This window comes from Vigna umbellata, chromosome 3 (genome assembly GCF_029865625.1).
Source record: "Vigna umbellata cultivar VRB3 chromosome 3, Vumbellata_1.0, whole genome shotgun sequence".
NCBI classification, from domain to species: domain Eukaryota; kingdom Viridiplantae; phylum Streptophyta; class Magnoliopsida; order Fabales; family Fabaceae; genus Vigna; species Vigna umbellata.
Window position 1 is genome coordinate 16,397,327 of NC_142167.1, and position 19,411 is coordinate 16,416,737.

Genomic DNA, 19,411 nt, shown 5'->3' on the forward strand with positions numbered 1-19,411 from the left:
GACCAATTGAAGGTTTTGTCACATCCTTCTGTAGGTGGATTTTGGACCCATTGTGGGTGGAATTCCACTCTGGAAGCTGTTTTTGCTGGTATTCCAATGCTGACATTCCCTCTTTTCGTGAACCAAGTTCCAAACAGTAGACAAATTTTGGAAGTGTGGAAGAATGGGTGGGAGTTGAAAAGATCAGTGCTGGGCAGTGAAGAATTGATATCAGAAAAAGAAATATTGGAAGTGATTGGAGAGTTTATGGATGTTGATGTTCGGTGGCCAGATGCCCGTTATTAAGGTACCATCACACCACCTCCACTCTCTCGTTTGTTTCTCAAGACGCTTCAAATAAAATACAAAATGATGATATATAATAATGGGGTTGTCTTGGAATGTTCGTGTTAGGTGGGACGTATGGCGGGTCAGTTCGCGAAACCGAGATCGGAGCAGTTGGAGGAGAAGAACGGAGTGAAACTCCCCAGTTACAGAGGCGATAACGTGAATGGAGATGCGTTCGAAGAGAAAGCCAGAATTCCAGATCCTGAAAGGATGATTAGAGCGTATTGACTTAATCTCGGTTCAACAGTTAAACATCCCACGTGGCAGAGAGTGAAGCAGAGAGATCAGTGATCACGTGGCATCTCCGTTTGCCACATCCACAAAAACTTAACACCGTCCATTTTTGAGGACTAATACTCAGAGTTTCAAAACTATAAGGACTAAAAACCATCAAAGTTCTGAGCAGGGACTAAAAACAAAATCGCCTGATAGTTCAGGGACTAAAAACATATTTAACCCTTAAAAATAATATACTTTTCCTAATTGTTGTCCCAAAAGACATACAAATTTAAAGCATATAAATTAGCTTCAACTTAGCTGACATTTATTTTAATAAATACTAAAAATATATTATATTAGTCTCAGTAGATGTTAATTTAAATAAATAATAAGAGAAATAAATTTAATGTGAGTTTAATTGAAATTACTAAAATACATATAATGCTAAAAATAAATAAAATTAACTTCAATTAGGCTAAGATTATTATTATTTATTTTTAATATTTAGAAGTTTGATGAGAAAAACAACAATCAAAAGTATCAAAGTATGAAATGTGTTAAGAAGTGAATTTTATAAGCCTAACTCATCTCCACAACATCGACTTGTAAGGTGAGATTTGCATCCACTTATATACCCTAAATTGATCTTATTTCTCGTCGATGTGAGACTTCCAACAAAGTGAAAATAATTCTTTCAAACTTACCAAATTTTATAAGAAACGACAATAACTATAAATAAGAGCAATAATCACAAAAAGAAGACAATCAAAGACATTAATATTTTTAACAAAGAAACATTATACCAAACACACGTGTACAAATCGGACAATCAAAGACATTAATATTTTTAACAAGAAAACATTATACCAAACACACATGTACAAATCGGACAATCAAACTATATTGAGATCGAATACAAATAAAAAATAGTTAATTCAAATGTGTAAACAATAATTTACAACCAATCAATAAACTAATTAAGGCAATAATGTTTTCAAAGAAAATAAATTATGAATGGAAACTTTTTTCATCTTTAAATTTGGACATGTGGATTAAAAATAATATACTATTCCTAATTGTTGTAAAAAAACACAAATTTAAAGCATATAAATTATTGTTAAATAAATATTAAAAATATATTATATTAGTGTTAGTCTTATGGATGTTAATTTAAATAAATAATAAGATAAATAAAATTAATGTAAGTTTAAACCAAAACACTAAAATAAATATAATACTAAAAAGAAATAAATTAGCATTAATTAGGTTAATGGTATTGTTAAAACGGGTCATTCGGGTCAACCACCCACTACGAGTTAACTACTTAGTGAATTAACCCGACTCACTTATTATGAAGCCGAAAAAATTTGAACTTGACTCAACCCACCACAGGTTTGTGGGTTAAAAAGGTTGACTCACTTAATTACACAATTTTGTTCAATTAAAAAACAACAAAAACTTTCTAGTTCAAATCTAAATAAAGGATAATGGTCTTAAACTATATTTATCATTAGTCAAATATAAGATTTCATTCACACAAAGATATCACAAAATGTTCTTAACAAAATTTTTAGTAGTTTCATAGCGGTTTAATTTTTTTTTTGCATTAAAATTGAGTTACTGAGTATAAATTTGTGGATTTTTCATGCTGCCTAATTATTTCATACAAAAATAATTTTATGGGAGTCTTTGTTTCATTAGTTTGTAAAATGACTAACCCAAATGAGTTGGTGAGTCAACCCGACTCATCATGAAATCATCCCTGATGAGTCGGGTTCTTAATGAGTCAGGTTCAAAATTGACCCATATCGAAATTTCAAAATTTTTTCAATCCAACCCGGCTCAAACCCGTAATGGGTCGGGTTCGCCCACAAGTTCCACCCCGTTTTGACAACATTAATATTAACATTACATTTTTTTTAATATCTATAAATCATGATAATAGTGTGACAAGTGAAACAACAATAAAAAAAATATCAAAGTATGTAGTGAAAATAATTATTTGGAACTGCAAAAATTTACGAAAAACGACAATAACAATAAATACAACAATAAATAGGAACATTAATCACAATATAACACATTAATATTTTTAACATGAAAAACTTTTGTCAAAAACAAACATGTGAATAGCAAACAAACAAACTTTATTTAGATCAAATACAAATACAAAATAATTAAATAAAATGCATAAATAAATATTTACAATCAATCAATAAACCAAAATAATTAAGTTTTCGAATTTAAAAAGAAAAGAATGATAAATTTTATATTAGTTTAGCTTGTGTCTCTTTGATTTTAATTTCCCTCCTTAATCTTCCTCAGAAAAACCAATTATGGTTGTATACTTTAAAATATTTCATTACATTTAATTGTGTAAACTAAACTTGCAAAAACAACCCAAATAATGTTTTAGGAACTGATTTTCTAAATGAAATGTTAATCTATAAGCATATTTTAGAATAAAACGTCACTAAATTGAGTTTACTTTCCAAACAAAATTTAGAGTATTATTAAAAACTTAGCATAATCTTAATATTATTTTTTAGCGGAAGAGAATGCACGGTAAAGAATTATTTTCATAACTTATCTTCAATATAATTTAAGAAAATGGGTTTTTATCAAATCAAACTATGTTAAATATGAATAAATATAAATATAATTTATTTAAGAATAAAAAATAAACATTTAGAATTAGATTTTACTGTTTGTGGTAACATTGTTTGGATTGAATAAATATCTCTTTTAGAAGATATAACATATAGAAAATTATGACGAAAAATTAATTTATTTAATGGATATAAAATGACAAGAGAATGTGTTATGATAAGATAAAAACGTGAGAAGGTAAAAATTACCCCGTGCTATTTTAGTGAAAAAATCCATATTTATTGGCCAAAAATAAAATTCATTTGGCATTCTCATTCTTATTTATGTGTTTGTTTTTCAAACAATTAATAAGTTTTGGCTAGCCAAGAAATGGGTTTGATAAGCAATTACCTATCTTTCTTTCATTAAAATTTTGAAGACTCCAAACAAAGAACAAAACAAAACCAGCTCGTGTTTCTTGTGCTTTGTGTGACGAATCTCATTACCAATATCTCTTAGAACTCATGAATATTTAGAAACTTTATATATTTTAATACTAACTTCTCTTATCATCGACAACTCGTTTAAATGTCTTATTATTGATTTTAATACTTTAGAAGGTTAAATAAAGATAACTTTTTCATCTAAAACATGTTTATTCTTCTAACATCTCCATATTGGTAATAGATTTATTCAAAACTAGATATCAATCATCATGACAAAATATATTTTCTACAATCCCCATTTACTTTAAAATGAATTTACACGTAATAACACATTCATTTATAAAACTACACATGATTTCCTTACTCTTTATTTTCATTACTGTAATATTTTTTACTATAATAAATATTAACAAGAATAACATCATATATTGAAAACTGTATATTAAAAAAAGTAAAACTAAATTGAACGTGTATAAAAAGTACCCAGAAAATATGTACTAACCTAATATTAAAAGTTAAGAAATTTAATTTAATTGATTTTTGAGAAGAAGAAAGAAAAAGTTGTGACAAAAACATTTTCCCAATTAATTAACGGTCCATCCGTGCCACCCAGTACAGTGGAAAATTCAAACTTTACCAACACTCACTAAAAACTCGCGATATTTTCCGCCATCGTAGCGGTTATAGCACCATTCCCTATTTATCACGTCATAGACTCATAATAATTGCCATAACCTAAAATAAAGTATTAAATTTCCTTTCGCTTTCCCATTCTTATTTATTGCAAAAGCAATTAATAATTAATAAACATGAATTTTTGGCTGGCCAAGAAGTCGGTTTGGTCGTTTGTTTCGTTCATAATAGCTTCTGAAGAGTGTCTGTGTCTGTCTTCTCTGTGTTGTAGTGAGAGAAAAATAAAATAAAGAGAGAGAAACATCATAGAAGAGGAAGAGGAAGAGGAAGAGAATAGGAAGAACTTCTCTTTCTTTCACTGAGATCTGAACCAACAAAACAAAAACAAAACCAGAGTTTGGTGTTTGTTCTCTGTGATGAAGCTCGTTACCGATTCTGCCCATGATATTTGTGTCTGAACTTTAACGTTGTCTTTGAAGAGATTGTTCTTTTGTTTCTGCGTTTCGATGAAGGAGGGTGAGAAGGTATTGGATCCGCAGCTATGGCACGCGTGTGCTGGTGGCATGGTTCAGATGCCCAAGGTGAACTCCAAAGTCTTCTACTTCCCACAGGGTCATGCAGAGCACGCCCACACCAACATTGATCTCAGGGTTCCGCCACACATTCTCTGCAACGTCGAGGCGGTGAAGTTCATGGCGGACCCAGAAACCGACGAGGTTTTTGCCAAACTGAGTCTGGTCCCTCTCAGAAACTCGGAACCCGGTACCGACGCGGAGGGGGGTGCTGACGTGGCGGAGGCTTCGGAGAAGCCCGCGTCTTTTGCGAAGACTCTGACGCAGTCGGACGCCAACAATGGTGGCGGGTTTTCGGTGCCACGGTACTGCGCGGAGACGATTTTTCCGCGGCTGGACTACTCGGCGGAGCCGCCGGTGCAGACGGTGGTGGCAAAGGACGTGCAGGGGGAGACGTGGAGGTTCCGGCACATATACCGAGGGACACCACGTCGGCACTTGCTGACGACTGGGTGGAGCAGTTTCGTGAACCAGAAGAAACTGGTGGCTGGGGATTCTGTGGTGTTTCTGAGGTCTGAAAATGGAGAGTTGTGTGTTGGGATTCGGAGGGCAAAGAAGGGAATCGGGTTTGAGGTGTGGAACTCTGCTTCTGGTTCAGGGTCTGGAAGTATCGGTGGAAGTGGGAATTGTGGGATTGGTCCTTATGGGCCTTTCTCTTTTTTCCTGAGAGAGGAGAACAAGAGCTTAAGGAATGGTGGCGGCGGCGGCGGTGGTGGTGGGAATTTGAGTGGCAGGGCCAAAGTGAGGCCTGAGGCTGTTGTTGAAGCAGTGACCCTGGCTGCTGCTAACAAACCTTTTGAGGTTGTTTATTATCCAAGAGCCAGTACTCCTGAGTTTTGCATTAAGGCTTCTTCTGTAAGGGCTGCTATGAGGATTCAGTGGTGTTCTGGGATGAGGTTCAAGATGGCCTTTGAGACTGAGGATGCTTCCAGAATAAGCTGGTTCATGGGAACCATTGCTTCTGTTCAGGTTCTTGACCCCATTCGCTGGCCTAATTCCCCATGGAGGCTTCTTCAGGTACTCTCTCCTTCTATATGCATGCTAAACATCACTTTAGATCGCTCTTCACCTCCTTGCTTTTTCGAGGAACTCATTCTGGATCCAGACTCCATTTCATTTTGCTTTTCTTCAGCAATCTTATGTTCTGTTTTTGGGATAAAGCCATCCAAACATCAATTTTGTCTACTTAAAGTTAATTTTAACACAAATCAATTTCGTATGAAAACAATTTTTTATGTTCTCATGTTTGTTATTGATTGGAGAAATTAGATTTTTTTTTTTTTGCGTACTTTGCAATCTCCATTGCAGTGATATCGTGGATGTGTTGATTTTGGTTGAAGATTATATTGTGCAAAGTTGATTGATGATGTTGCCATTGTTATCCCTGCAGGTAACTTGGGATGAGCCAGATTTACTGCAAAATGTGAAGCGTGTTAGCCCGTGGTTGGTTGAACTGGTGTCAAACTTGCCAGTGATAAATTTCACACCTTTCTCTCCACCAAGAAAGAAGCTGCGGTTTCCGCAGCACCCGGAGTTCCCCCTTGATGTTCAATTTCCAATACCACCGTTTTCAGGCAACCAGCTCGGGCCTAACCACCCCTTGTGTGGTTTTTCAGATAACGCTCCTGCAGGCATACAGGGAGCCAGGCATGCTCAAATTGGAACATCACTATCAGATCTCCACCTTAACAGTAAACTGCAGTTGGGGTTGCTTCCATCTAATATCCAGCAACATGGACTGTATAGTGGGATTTCAAGTGGTAACACGACCAACCATGATAAGAGCAAAGAAAGCTTATCACACTTGCTGACCATTGGGAAATCTAGCAAGACTTTGGAGAAATCTGATGATGTTAAGAAACATCAGTTTTTGCTTTTTGGTCAACCAATACTCACCGAGCAACAGATTTCTGGAGACGTGTTGTCCCGTGGGAAAAAATCACCGGATGATGTCAAAGACAAAGAGAAGTGCTTTCTGGATGACTCCCAATCTGCACTCTTTTCATCAGGGAAAGCTTCTGCTGCCGAGTTCTCTTGGCAACTTGGCTTGGACACTGGTCATTGTAAAGTTTTCTTGGAGTCAGAAGATGTTGGAAGGACCTTAGACCTATCACGGCTTGGTTCTTATGAAGAACTCTATAGAAGGCTTTCCTACATGTTTGGAGTTGAAAGATCTGAGATTCCAAATTACGTGTTCTACTATGATGCAAAAGGTGCTGTTAAGCAAACTGGAGAAGAACCTTTCAGGTATCATTTTTGTTTTCGTTTTATTTTCATCTTGGCCTCTATTGATTCATTTTATATATAAGTTACCCAAATCTGGTAGCTCTTCCATGACTTGTAACCTTCGGATACACGTTTTTATCTTAGGCATATATTTATTTGGGTTGTCTCTTGTGATCTTATTGCAGTGACTTCATGAAAACAGCGAAAAGGTTGACAATTCTGACGGATTCAGGCAGCAAAAATGTTACAAGGTAAGAAAGAGAAGGAGCTTGGTCTTGTTACACATTTATCTTCATATTTGTGGATAGCTACATGTTGATATTCCTTCTCGGACAAAGGAAAGCAAGAATCATGACGCTTATGCATAGAATCATTCACAATTTTTGCATAGAATCATCACATTATAGTTCTACCAAAAGTTTTTATGTATGTATGTCTAATCTTAGTTCCAAACGTATTGTGCAGGGCCTTTATTACAGGAACTCGGAATGGTGAACATGGACTGGATGCATCAAATAAAACAGGCCCTCTGAGCATATTTGCTTAAAAAATGCATCTGAGACATTGTTGAGATCTGGGTAGTGGTGGTGGTGTGTGGAGGACAGTTATATCTCTGTTCACCTCTGCAAAAGACTGAACATGTACTGAATCTTTTATCGAGGTTACTAATGTTAATGTGTACCTAAAAACAAATATTTTGTAAGGTTGGCATTGCTGTTTTTTTTTAAGTGTACAAATAATGATGGTGTTATGATGGTCAACTATTATTGTAATAATCAAAACCAAGATTTGGACCCCATTTGGCAAGTTGCTTTTTTTTTCCATTGTGGTCTCACATGCTGGTTTCTACGTGTCTCCACGTCAGCAGTTGTGCATAAATTGAAGAAAAGTAATAATGGGGTGTTTGATGAGTGGAGATGTATGTTAACGCGTCATCGATTGTTGATAATGTCTGCCAATATTTATTGATCTGAGGGCAATGTTTCAGTCATTAGAATTTAACCACGATTCATCATGACTCGTCTTCTATCACTCTTTTTCCTCCCACCGTGAACCAACTACTTCTTACTAGATACCATGCATGTATACCTCTACATTTTTTCAGTCATTCCTATCTAGAAATCACAAGCAAAACTGATCATTAATTCACTTTATTTTAAGAAAAATTATTTCTTTCTCTCAACTTTATTGAATTATGTCTTAGAGGTAAATATATATCTAAACATGCACTTCACATTTATCTGAGAAAAAAGTACATGAAAATTGAATTTGTGCACTGCAAATTATAAAATCCATTATTGCTTTCTTGTATATTATAACTTTTAGTAAAATATTCTTATAATGCGTTGCTTAAATCTAAATGTCTAATATTTCATAAATGAGAGTTTTAATTAAGTTTATAAGTAGACAACTTTCTATTATAATCTCATGTGTCTTGATACTTAATGAATTATAAGGTTAATTTATTTGCCTAAATTAGTATAGACATGGTCAGTTGTACATGAAATTTTCTAAAACAAAATCATGGTGTTGAAATTTTTTCAAAACTAGAATAGGCGTGTTTACTAAATTTCGCATTCAATCAAATTTATATATAATAATGTAAATTATCTTATAATATAATATAAATTCATAAAATTAATGTTACGTCGATTAGTTTTGCATTGTTTAGAAGTTTTGAGTAATAAAAAAAATTTAGATACACATTTTTCTTTTAATATTTTGAAATATTTTAAGAACAAAAATGTGAAGAAGCTCTAAACTTCAAAGCAAACTATATTTGGGATATAGTGATTATTTAGTTTAAGATTTGATTCTATGAATTTAATTTTTTATTTGGGTTTATGAAATTAAAGTTATTTAAAAAAAAATTAAAACCTGTATTTTGGAATAGTCCATTTAAATGTATTGTTCAAAAAAAATAAAGTTTATTTGCGTTAATTAATGTTTTAGTATGTAACTTTATTTGAATTGTAATTTAAAATTATTATTTATTTGAGTTTATGTTGTAAAAACTTGTTTCAAAAAATTTTATTTAAATTTTATAAAACAAAAATAAAACACATTTATGAATATCTAATAAAATTCACAAATATTTTTTTGGAAGCGACACGAATTGACATCCTTAAAAAAAGACATAATAATTAATAATCATGCTAATAAATTGACATATAGATTTATTTAAATCTCATCCTTCATCATCACTCATTCTCGTTATAATATTATAATAGTTTATCTCTTTATATTGAATTTATTATATTTTAATAACTTTATTTTTTTATATTTGATTTTGTATTATAATATATTATTTTATTTCATATTTCAATATCTTGAAATATATCTGTTTATATTATATGTGTAATATTTTTTTATCAATAATATAAACATTCATAACATTTGTTAATAAAATACGATAACTTATCCCAAAATTCGAAAATCTTTTTATCTGCAATTTTTTTTGTCAAATTCGGTAAAATTGCAACTTATCACCACCATTATTTACAAGCCATTATTCTCACAAGGTTTCATTTACTTACCACAACTCAAAATTAATTATTGACATATAAGGCAAATGATAGAAAACGAGTACATAATTTTCCAACTTTAACTTTCTTTCATTCTTTTTGTGTACAGCTTCCATTTTTAGTATTACAACATTGTCGTGTCTTTAAAATAATATTGATGAATGCTGGTTTTAATATTTTTAAATATATTTAAAAAATATATATCAACATCAATATATTTTAAAGATTCAGTCATCGATGGATGGTATTAAAAAAATCAATAGAAAGAATAAACTTGTTTTTCTTTTTATTATATTCTAAGTGTTAGGAATTGAAGCCAAGTTGATAGAAAGTTAGACACATTGAGTAAAAATAAGTGAAATGATCCAAAAAATCTATTATGTTATGAGATAAAAAAAAATAAGTAAAAATATTCTTAATATCTGGTTGAATAAATAAAGATGATAGAGCTAACAATAGTTATAGTTTAGAAAATGTGTAACGTTAGAGATGATGTAGTATAATGGTAGATAAGGAAAATACCATTATTCGATCTTAAAATCCGGAAAACATGATATTGGTTTAGAAGTGATTGTTTGAAATGAGAAACCAAAGGCATAGGGTTTGTGAATTGAAGCGTTCCAACATCTGTGACGTCACCCATTGCACACTAAGGAGAGACAGCTTCCTCCTAATCTCAACCAAAACTACCTTAATAAGGGTGTTTTGCAGAGTCCTAAGACATAATCACACGTGGGAGTGGGACCCACATACCGGGATTATGAATTTCATTTGACTCATGCACGTGAACTCCCAACATACAACACTGCCTTCCCTCCTACGTCGCTTTTTGATCTCGGGATCGTTGATTTAAGAGTTGTTTTTGCAGAAATTAATGAGGTTTTGATGGGTGAAAGTGTGGAAGTCAAATGGTCAAAAGGGGAGGCTTTGGAAGAAGGTGTAAAAATGAGAAGGTTATTGGAATCACAGATTGCAGAGGCAAAAGAGAACATCTTCCAAGGATATCAATGAATTGGTTTTTTCCTTTTCAGTTTCCATGGCGTAGTTTGTGGGCTTTGTTTTCTTTCTCTGCATTGGGATTGGAGAGCATCTTCGTTCTTCATTATTATCTCTCTCTCTCTCTTAATCGAATGATCAAACAACACTACTGTGTTTTTCTGTTCTTCTTCTCACGTTTTTTTGCATATTACTTCCGCTTTATCTCTTTCCTTTCATAATCATTTTTTAATATACACATATATCCAAAAATCTCTTCACTCCTAAGATATTGTCCGTTTAAGACTAAACACTCACGAATTTATTTGACTCTCTAATGGATTTGCTTTTGGCTCTCTATCATTTCATTAACACTCTAAGGCGTAAATATAACTTTATAAACTCATTTACATAATTGGATAGTTTTAAAGTCTATTTTTTAACACAATATTGAAATAGAGTGTGAAAATATATGTTAACAAAGTTTGTTAATTGTTCGATATATTGTTTTACTTATTATCGAATTATCCATTAACATTTAATTTCACAAGTATATGTTTTAACATGAAAGGATTTTAAAATTTTTACTTTCCTAATTGATAAGAATATAAAGAAATATTTCATAACAATACAATTTTATTACCGTGTGACAATGACATATTATTTGTTTGATAAGAAGTTTGAAATAGTTCTACTTAACAATATAAATCATTTCAAAAATAAATATATTCATTATTTGGATTGACCTTAGTTCGATTAAAAAATATGGTTAAAAAAACTATATGTGAAGCAGTATTGATATTGACTCTCATAGTTTGATGACTTCAACTCTACCATTAACAACAACTTATGAATGTTTTTTTAGATTACATCCATTATCTCAAATTTTAGATCAAATTAATCCATTAACCAAAATAATTAATGAAAGAATTTTGAGTTTTGGACTCTAGAAGATTGACGAGGCAAACTCCCAGTTTTTGAATACAAAATATCCACCCTAATCATTCCATGACATATTTATGCAATTAACATATATGAAAGAATCAATATTGAACTTATTGGATCTCTCACCATTCATGCAAGAATTGGTATTTAGAATGCAAACTTATCTTACAAATTGATTTTGACATTGAAATAAACTTAAAATTATTAAGTTTTAAGTTTATAAAAAATTTAATATTTTTCAATTGAATTTTTGTTGTATAATGTTTTTTTTGTCTTCGTCTTACTTATTTCTCATGTGTTAATAAATATAAATTTTTGTAATTAACAATGATAATTAATACAAAATGATAAGACATTTGTATTGGTTTTGTTAAAAATATGTTGGATAAAACTAATGTTCCAATAAATGGTAATAATGGAACACTCCTTAATTAGGTGATGAGTTGTATCCCATCGAAAAAGCAAAATAACTTGTTTTCAATATATTTTTAATTAAAACAATAAAAATAATTTGTCATTATGAATTTATATTAATCATAAAATCTTACCTTCGTTAACACAAAAATATATAAATGAGATGATTGAAATATGATAATAGTTACACCGCACAAAAAAATAATAGGAACTTAATTAAAAATAACCAAATTTGCAATGAATTTAATTTAAACTCAATAATAATAATAATAATAATAATAATAATAATAATAATAATAATAATAATAATAATAAGTATAAGTATAACTAATAATCAATAATAATAATAATAATAATAAGTATAACTAATAATCAATAACAGTGCTGAAAGTACTTGGTATATGATGTATTAGCATGCGATGGGTAGGTTTGGAACGGATTCAGTTATAAATTATTTATAACTCGAGTATGTAATAAGATAAGTTCATGTTAGAGTTGGTTCTAAGTTTTTTTTATGGAAATACAAAATATATTTAAATAAAGCGTGTTAAAAAAAATTTAAATGAATTTTGAAATTAATTTAACATACTTATCGGAAAAGAAAATAAAAGCTTTGTTTATGGAATTTTGTGCATTAAAAAGTTATATTTTCTCTATTTCAGCTCTATTTTTCTTCCACCAACGCATTTTTATCTCCTTTTTCTTCATTGAACGTGCTAGCTAGTCAATAAAATATAATACTTGAACTTTAAATTTTAAATAAAAATTTAATTTAATTTTTTATGTCCAATTAATTCTATAATGTCTGAACTTAACCCGTACAAGTTCGTAATAAATTGACACATTCAAATTAACGGACTAAAATACCGTCAAGTATACTATTCGTTTTATATTTTAGTTAAAAAATATATATAAGAAAAATATATCGTTTAAGTTGTATTTAAATCTCAACATTCGAAGTTTTCTTTTAGAAATTAAAGTAAAATTATATATCATAATTAAAACTAGAATAAGTAAATTAACAGCAGTTTTAACACATCCATGTGTTAGCTTTGACTCTTTTACGTGAATAATAAAAAAATTAATTTGATGGAATGATGTTTGAACATTGCTGTGACTATGATGTTTAATAATATCCCTTTTAGAATATGAACATAAAATATGACTTACTTTTTTTCAACAAAGAACCATTGAATGATTTTGAAATCTCTGACAACATAATTCAACCACTAAATAAGGAATCAGTGTCAACCATTAAAGAAACTGAATTACCCTAATAAACTGAAAATGCATAAAAGTATGAAAATATAAAAAGTGTGTTACTGGTTGATAATAGGTTGGGTCATAGTATTTATATGCAACAACTTAATTCCTAAAATAAAAATTCCATCCACAACTCGTCTGCCAACATCCGTTTCAAAAATATTAGCAAATACTATAAAATTCACGAGTACCATAAATATTAAAAATATATATTTTATGAATTTTTAAAATGAAATTTAAATAATATTACAAAATAATATATATAAAAATATATAAATTTAAATTTAATTAAATTTAATCTAATAAAATATAAATTAATTTTATTTTAAATTAAATTTAATTAAATAAAATATAAAATATAAATTAAATTATTATTTATATTTTGTATGAATTATGAACGTATTATCTTATCATTTATAAACAAATATTAAAATATTTATCAATATATATTAACTATTCATTGCAGATTTTATCACATGCACATATTTTGAAGAGAAAAAAATTGTAATGAAAATTGGTTTAATTAGATATTAAGTTGCCGACAAAGATGTATTAAGTGCTTACAATGATGGGATGTAGGGATGGAAGTGATGGGAGTTGTGTTAGTCAAATGAATCGTTATGTGCAACATGATATATTAATGCAACCCTAATTTTCAAAACCATTACGATTGTTTCTCAAATGCTGAGTTACGTTTAGGGTTACGACTTTTCGTTTTCTTCAAGGTCATACCATGATTTAAACATAGGATAATTCATGTTAGCTTCTGTCAGACCACGTAATCTATACTTTCTCTTTTCACCTTTAATAGAAATCTAACTTTTCTATGTTAAAATTATCATCAAACCAAACTGGCTTACTATAACAGTGTAAAACATCAAATGATAAAAAAATCTCCTAAAAAGGGATAAAAAAACGATTATAATTAGTTAAAAAATATCAAGCAACTATTTATTATATTCTTTTGTGTTTTTTTAAAAAAATAAACTTAAGAATATAGGAGTGGAATTTTTATCTAAAAAAGAATGAGATTCATCAACAGAGAATTTAACATTAAATGCTTCATTGATGAAACTGAAAGATATAACATCACAAGAGAATTTAACATTAAATAATGTATTGATAAAAGCATAAGAGAAGTGGTTAGCATTATCTGTGATGGTGCTCCTGTCATTTCATGCGTGGTAACTGCGATTACTTAGGGTTTTCATTCCTCACGTATAATCATTAATTTTACGTATATTCTGAATAGTAGTATCGCGTATTTAAGTTTCTAACTACAAATAAGCTAAGACAATTGTTAATTGTTAAATCTACTTTTATTTCTAAATATACTTTTTCCATCTATTTGTAACAATTTTACATAAATACGTATTTTCCTCCAAATAACTATTTTCCTCTTTCTGAATAGATGAAAGGGGAAAAGTAAAAACAGAATAGCTGTTAACTAATAGAAGAAAGAATATTTCGCAATCAAAAAGCACATTTAACAATTGTCTTATGTTACACGTCTCGTGTTGAATCTATATATTGATTAAATGACAATCAAAGAATCCACCCAGTTTATTTACATATGACAATCAAAGAAATTTTAACTATAGTTCCTCTTTTGTCTGTTGGATTTTTTCAATACGGACTTCTATGAATATGTGACAAGATTGCAATGGTAGTTTGAATGTTTGTTATGATCCAAATTGAATATCTTGTTTAGAAAGAAGAAACTTACCTGAAAAGAAAAGTTAATAAAATAATTTAAATCTTTATAAATATATAGTAAGTAAGAATGATTATTGAATAAATATTTTTTAAGGAATATTATTATATTTATAAAATCAATATAAACTGTAAACCTATATTATCAATAAAATAATATTTATTTCATTATAAATATTATAATAATTATAATATCAAATTAACGAGATTAATTACGATAAATTGATAGTAAGTTTGAACTATTCCAAAATGAAAAAATTTAATAAACTTTATTAAATAATGTTCTTTAATATGTCTCCAAGTAAAAAATGTTATTGATTAGTGTACAACTTTATTAGGTCATTCTACAGTAAGTATGTAATTCTTTAATGTTAGACTAAATTTTAGGTTGATGTTTAAATTGTTTATAATTCCAACTTAAAATCAACCTATAACACCATTTAATGTAAAAAAAATTAATTTCATTAGATTAAAAAAATATATTTATATTTATTTTTTAATCTTAAAAATTAAAATATATTTATATTTATTTTTTAATCTTAAAAATTAAAATATATCAAATTTTGATATAAAAATTTAAGGACGAATTCTTATTTCAAGTTGAAATTTACAGACTAAAAACATATACCCTTACTAATTTATCTTAGGATTCTCACATCTATCTACAAACAACAATCTTCCCTCACTTTGTAATGTTTCAGAGACCCCATTCGGAGCCTATTATTCCCACAACCTTCAACAAAAATCGAGTGTTCTATTGAATGTATCCGGTGTTACTTGTTTTTGGTTTACTGTTCCTGTAAACAGTACTTTCGGTTTCTAGGTTTTCTAATTTGGGGGTTTTGTTATTTTCAGTTAGTTTGTTAGTTTGACAGCTTTTGCTGCCTTACTGGAACCATATATAAAGGTTTCCAGCCTCTGTAAAAATACAACACACATATATTCATGCATATACGTTTTCTTTCTTTTTCCCTTATCTCTATTCAGTTAAAGGGGCTTACCTCTGTCGCGGGTCCGTTCCACCGTCGTCCTCTTTCCGATCCACCACCGTCGCGGTGCTCTTGCCGGACGAACATGGAGATCCCACTTCTCTCCTCTTTTCGCAGCTGGCTCACCAACGCTTCTCTGACCATCAAAGGCTTCCAGTGAGATTTTTGTCTCACGTTGTTGGGCCTCAAGCTGTGGGCTATTGGTTTCCTGCTGGGCCACTGGTTTCTCTTTATGGTACCAGAGCAGGTCTTGGACCTGTTCTGCCACTGATTCCGCTGCACATCCTTCTTCTTCTTGATCTTTCTTTGGTTCTTTGAAATTTCTTGCTAACTATGGAAAAACTGGACCAGACCAATAACCCAATCAGTCCCTACTACTTACACCCAGGGGAGAACCCAGGCACCTCCCTCATATCTCAGGTCTTGAATGAAACCAACTATACTTCTTGGAGTAGAAACATGAGAAGGGCTCTCTTATCCAAGAACAAACTTAAATTCATAGATGGAGGCATCACAAGACCCGAAAGAAGTGACAGTTTGTTTGATTCTTGGGAAAGAAACAACATGATGGTGCTATCTTGGATCATTAAAACCCTCTCACCCCAAATAGCTGAGAGTGTGATATACGTAGAGAATGCACAAGAACTGTGGGAAGAGTTGAAGGAAAGATTTTCTAAAGGAGATCACTTCAAATTCTCAGATTTACTCCAAGAAATTCACTCCATCAAGCAAGGTGAAAGGAGTGTGACCCAGTATTTTACAGATTTGAAAATCTTGTGGGAAGAACTTGAATTTCTAAGACCTATTCCCATTTGCAGTTGCAAAATTCCATGCAAATGTGATATGTCCAAAGCATCACAGAAATACAGGGACATGGAGCATGTCATATGTTTCCTAAAGGGCCTAAATGAATGCTATGATACTGTTAAAACCCAGATATTGCTTATGGAGCCTCTACCCAACATTAATCGTGTATTTTCCCTCATCATACAACAAGAAAGACAAGGGAAAAATGATTCTAATCAGAATGACAGCAAGGTTCTTGCAAGTGCCACTGAAAAGCAAAATCAATGGAAGAACAATCAAGGTTGGAAGACTTATGGACGTGGAAATCCTCCCAGAAATCAAGGAAGAGGGAGAGGGAGAAACCCCAACTACGGAAAACAGTGTTCCTACTGTCATAAGATGAACCACACCATTGATGAGTGTTATTCCAAGCATGGATACCCACCTTGGTACAAAAAGAATGACAACAGTAATGAAAACAACACTGGACAGAGTGAATGGGGGACAGCTAATGTCTGTTCAACATCTACTGGAGTGCAGACAAGTCAGCAAAATGTCACTCAAAATTCTTTCACTCATGAACAGATGCAAAAGATACTGCAAATGCTGGAGAAAGTTGACACCCATCTCACAACATCAGTCAAATCCAGAAAGACAACACAGAGAATGCACCAGGTATATTTTCATGGATCATAGACACAGGGGCAACAGATCATGTAACCCATGATAAAAACCAGTTTACAACTTTCTATAAAATCAGTCCTATATCAGTGAAATTACCCAATAGTTCTACTGTCACTGCTCACTATGCTGGAACCATACATTTCTCTAAAGAATTTGTGATTTTTAATGTTTTATATATACCAGAATTCACCTTTAATCTCATATCTGTTCAAAGTCTCACTAGGGATATAAACTGTACACTAACTTTCTCTTCTAAGATGTGTGAAATTCAAGACAACTCAACATTGAGGATGATTGGGTATGCTAGTGTGTGCAAGGGACTCTATCATTTACAATCTTTTGGAAGGAATTTAGCTCCTAGTTTTGCCTTTTCGTATGAACATGACAATGTAAATATTTGGCACTTTAGACTTGGTCATCCTGGACATAAAACTCTTGATAAGATGTGTAAAGTTTTCCCTTATATTCAGACTGCTAGTGATAATGACGCTTGTGATATCTGTCACTTTGCCAAACAGCACAAATTGCCTTTTCCTAAAAGCACTTCTTTATCTGATGACTGTTTTGACATGATTCACTGTGATATTTGGGGTCCCATATCTACCCCCTCTGTACATGGTCATAGGTATTTTTTAACTGTTGTTGATGACTACAGTAGGCATACTTGGATTTTTCTTATGCATAATAAGGGCCAAACTAGAGAACTGCTGCAGAGCTTTATTACTAAGGTTAAGACACAACATAATAAGGCTATTAAAGTGATAAGAACCGATAATGGACCTGAATTTAATTGCTCTAGTGTCTATAATTCGTATGGAATTGAACATCAAAGAAGTTGTGTTGAGACTCCACAACAAAATTCTGTTGTGGAAAGGAAACACCAACATATATTGAATGTAACCCGCAGCTTGATCTTCCAATCTAATATCCCTCACATATATTGGTCCTATGCTCTATCCCAAGCTGTTTATCTGATCAATAGACTTCCCTCTCCTATCATTAAAGACAAAACCCCTTATGAACTCTTACACGGTAAATCACCCACCTATCTTGACTTAAAGATTTTTGGTTGTCTATGTTTTGCATCTACCTTAGAAGGTAACAGAAGTAAGCTTGATCCTAGAGCTAGAAAGGGTATTTTTCTAGGATACAAGAGTGGGATAAAAGGATATATAGTCCTTGACATTAATAGTAGAGAAATATTCATAAGTAGGAATGTTATCTTCTATGAAAATATTTTCCCATATAAAGACAAACAAGCAGGAAGCAGTAATCATAATAAAGATAAAAGAGACATATTTTTTCTTGATGACATTACTTGCAGCCATGAACAAAGTTCTACTGAGAATGAGAGATCTACTAAAGAGGAAGCTGCCACCGATAATGACAATCCTATAGATCAAGAACTTGGAAATGCACAGAGGAAATCCAGCAGAATGAGAAGGACTCCAGAATACTTAAAAGATTACATACAACAAAGTGATCACTCTCCATCCACTCAACTGTGTGCCAAAACTGGTTTGATTACTCCCTATCCCATTAAAAAAAATTTTGTCTTATAAATCTCTTTCAGATAAGCATTTGAAATACACTCTTGCTATAACTGTGAATAAAGAGCCCAATTCCTATGAAGAAGCTAAGAACAACCCTGAATGGGTTGATGCTATGAGGAAGGAAATACATGCTCTACAGATGAATAAAACCTGGTATTTGACCCAACTTCCTCCAGGAAAGAGATCTATCGGATGCAGATGGGTCTATAAGGTGAAGCATAAGGCTGATGGCACAGTTGAGAGATATAAAGCCAGATTGGTAGCCAAAGGCTACACTCAACAAGAGGGAATAGATTTTTTGGATACTTTTTCCCCAGTTGCTAAACTCACCTCTGTTAGACTTTTGTTGGCTCTTGCAGCCTCTAAAGGCTGGTTCTTACATCAACTTGATGTGGACAATGCCTTCCTTCATGGAGATTTGAATGAAGATGTTTATATGGATCTTCCTCCAGGATTAAATGTTGACAATAAAGGGCTGGTCTGTAAACTAACCAAATCCTTATATGGGTTGAAACAAGCTAGCAAACAGTGGTTTGACAAGCTTTCATCATT

General features: G+C 31.5%; 1 protein-coding gene across 1 annotated transcript; it reads left to right on the plus strand.

Annotated features, from left to right (window-relative positions):
• The first annotated feature begins 4,413 nt into the window (after nt 1-4,413).
• LOC124834564 (auxin response factor 18-like) lies at nt 4,414-7,836 on the plus strand. Its single transcript, XM_088109812.1, has 4 exons — nt 4,414-5,803; nt 6,177-7,033; nt 7,198-7,263; nt 7,478-7,836. Exons 1-4 carry the CDS (start codon nt 4,721-4,723, stop codon nt 7,557-7,559), a joined length of 2,088 nt encoding a protein of 695 aa, XP_087965938.1. The 5' UTR covers nt 4,414-4,720; the 3' UTR covers nt 7,560-7,836.
• Nucleotides 7,837-19,411: the final 11,575 nt, after the last annotated feature.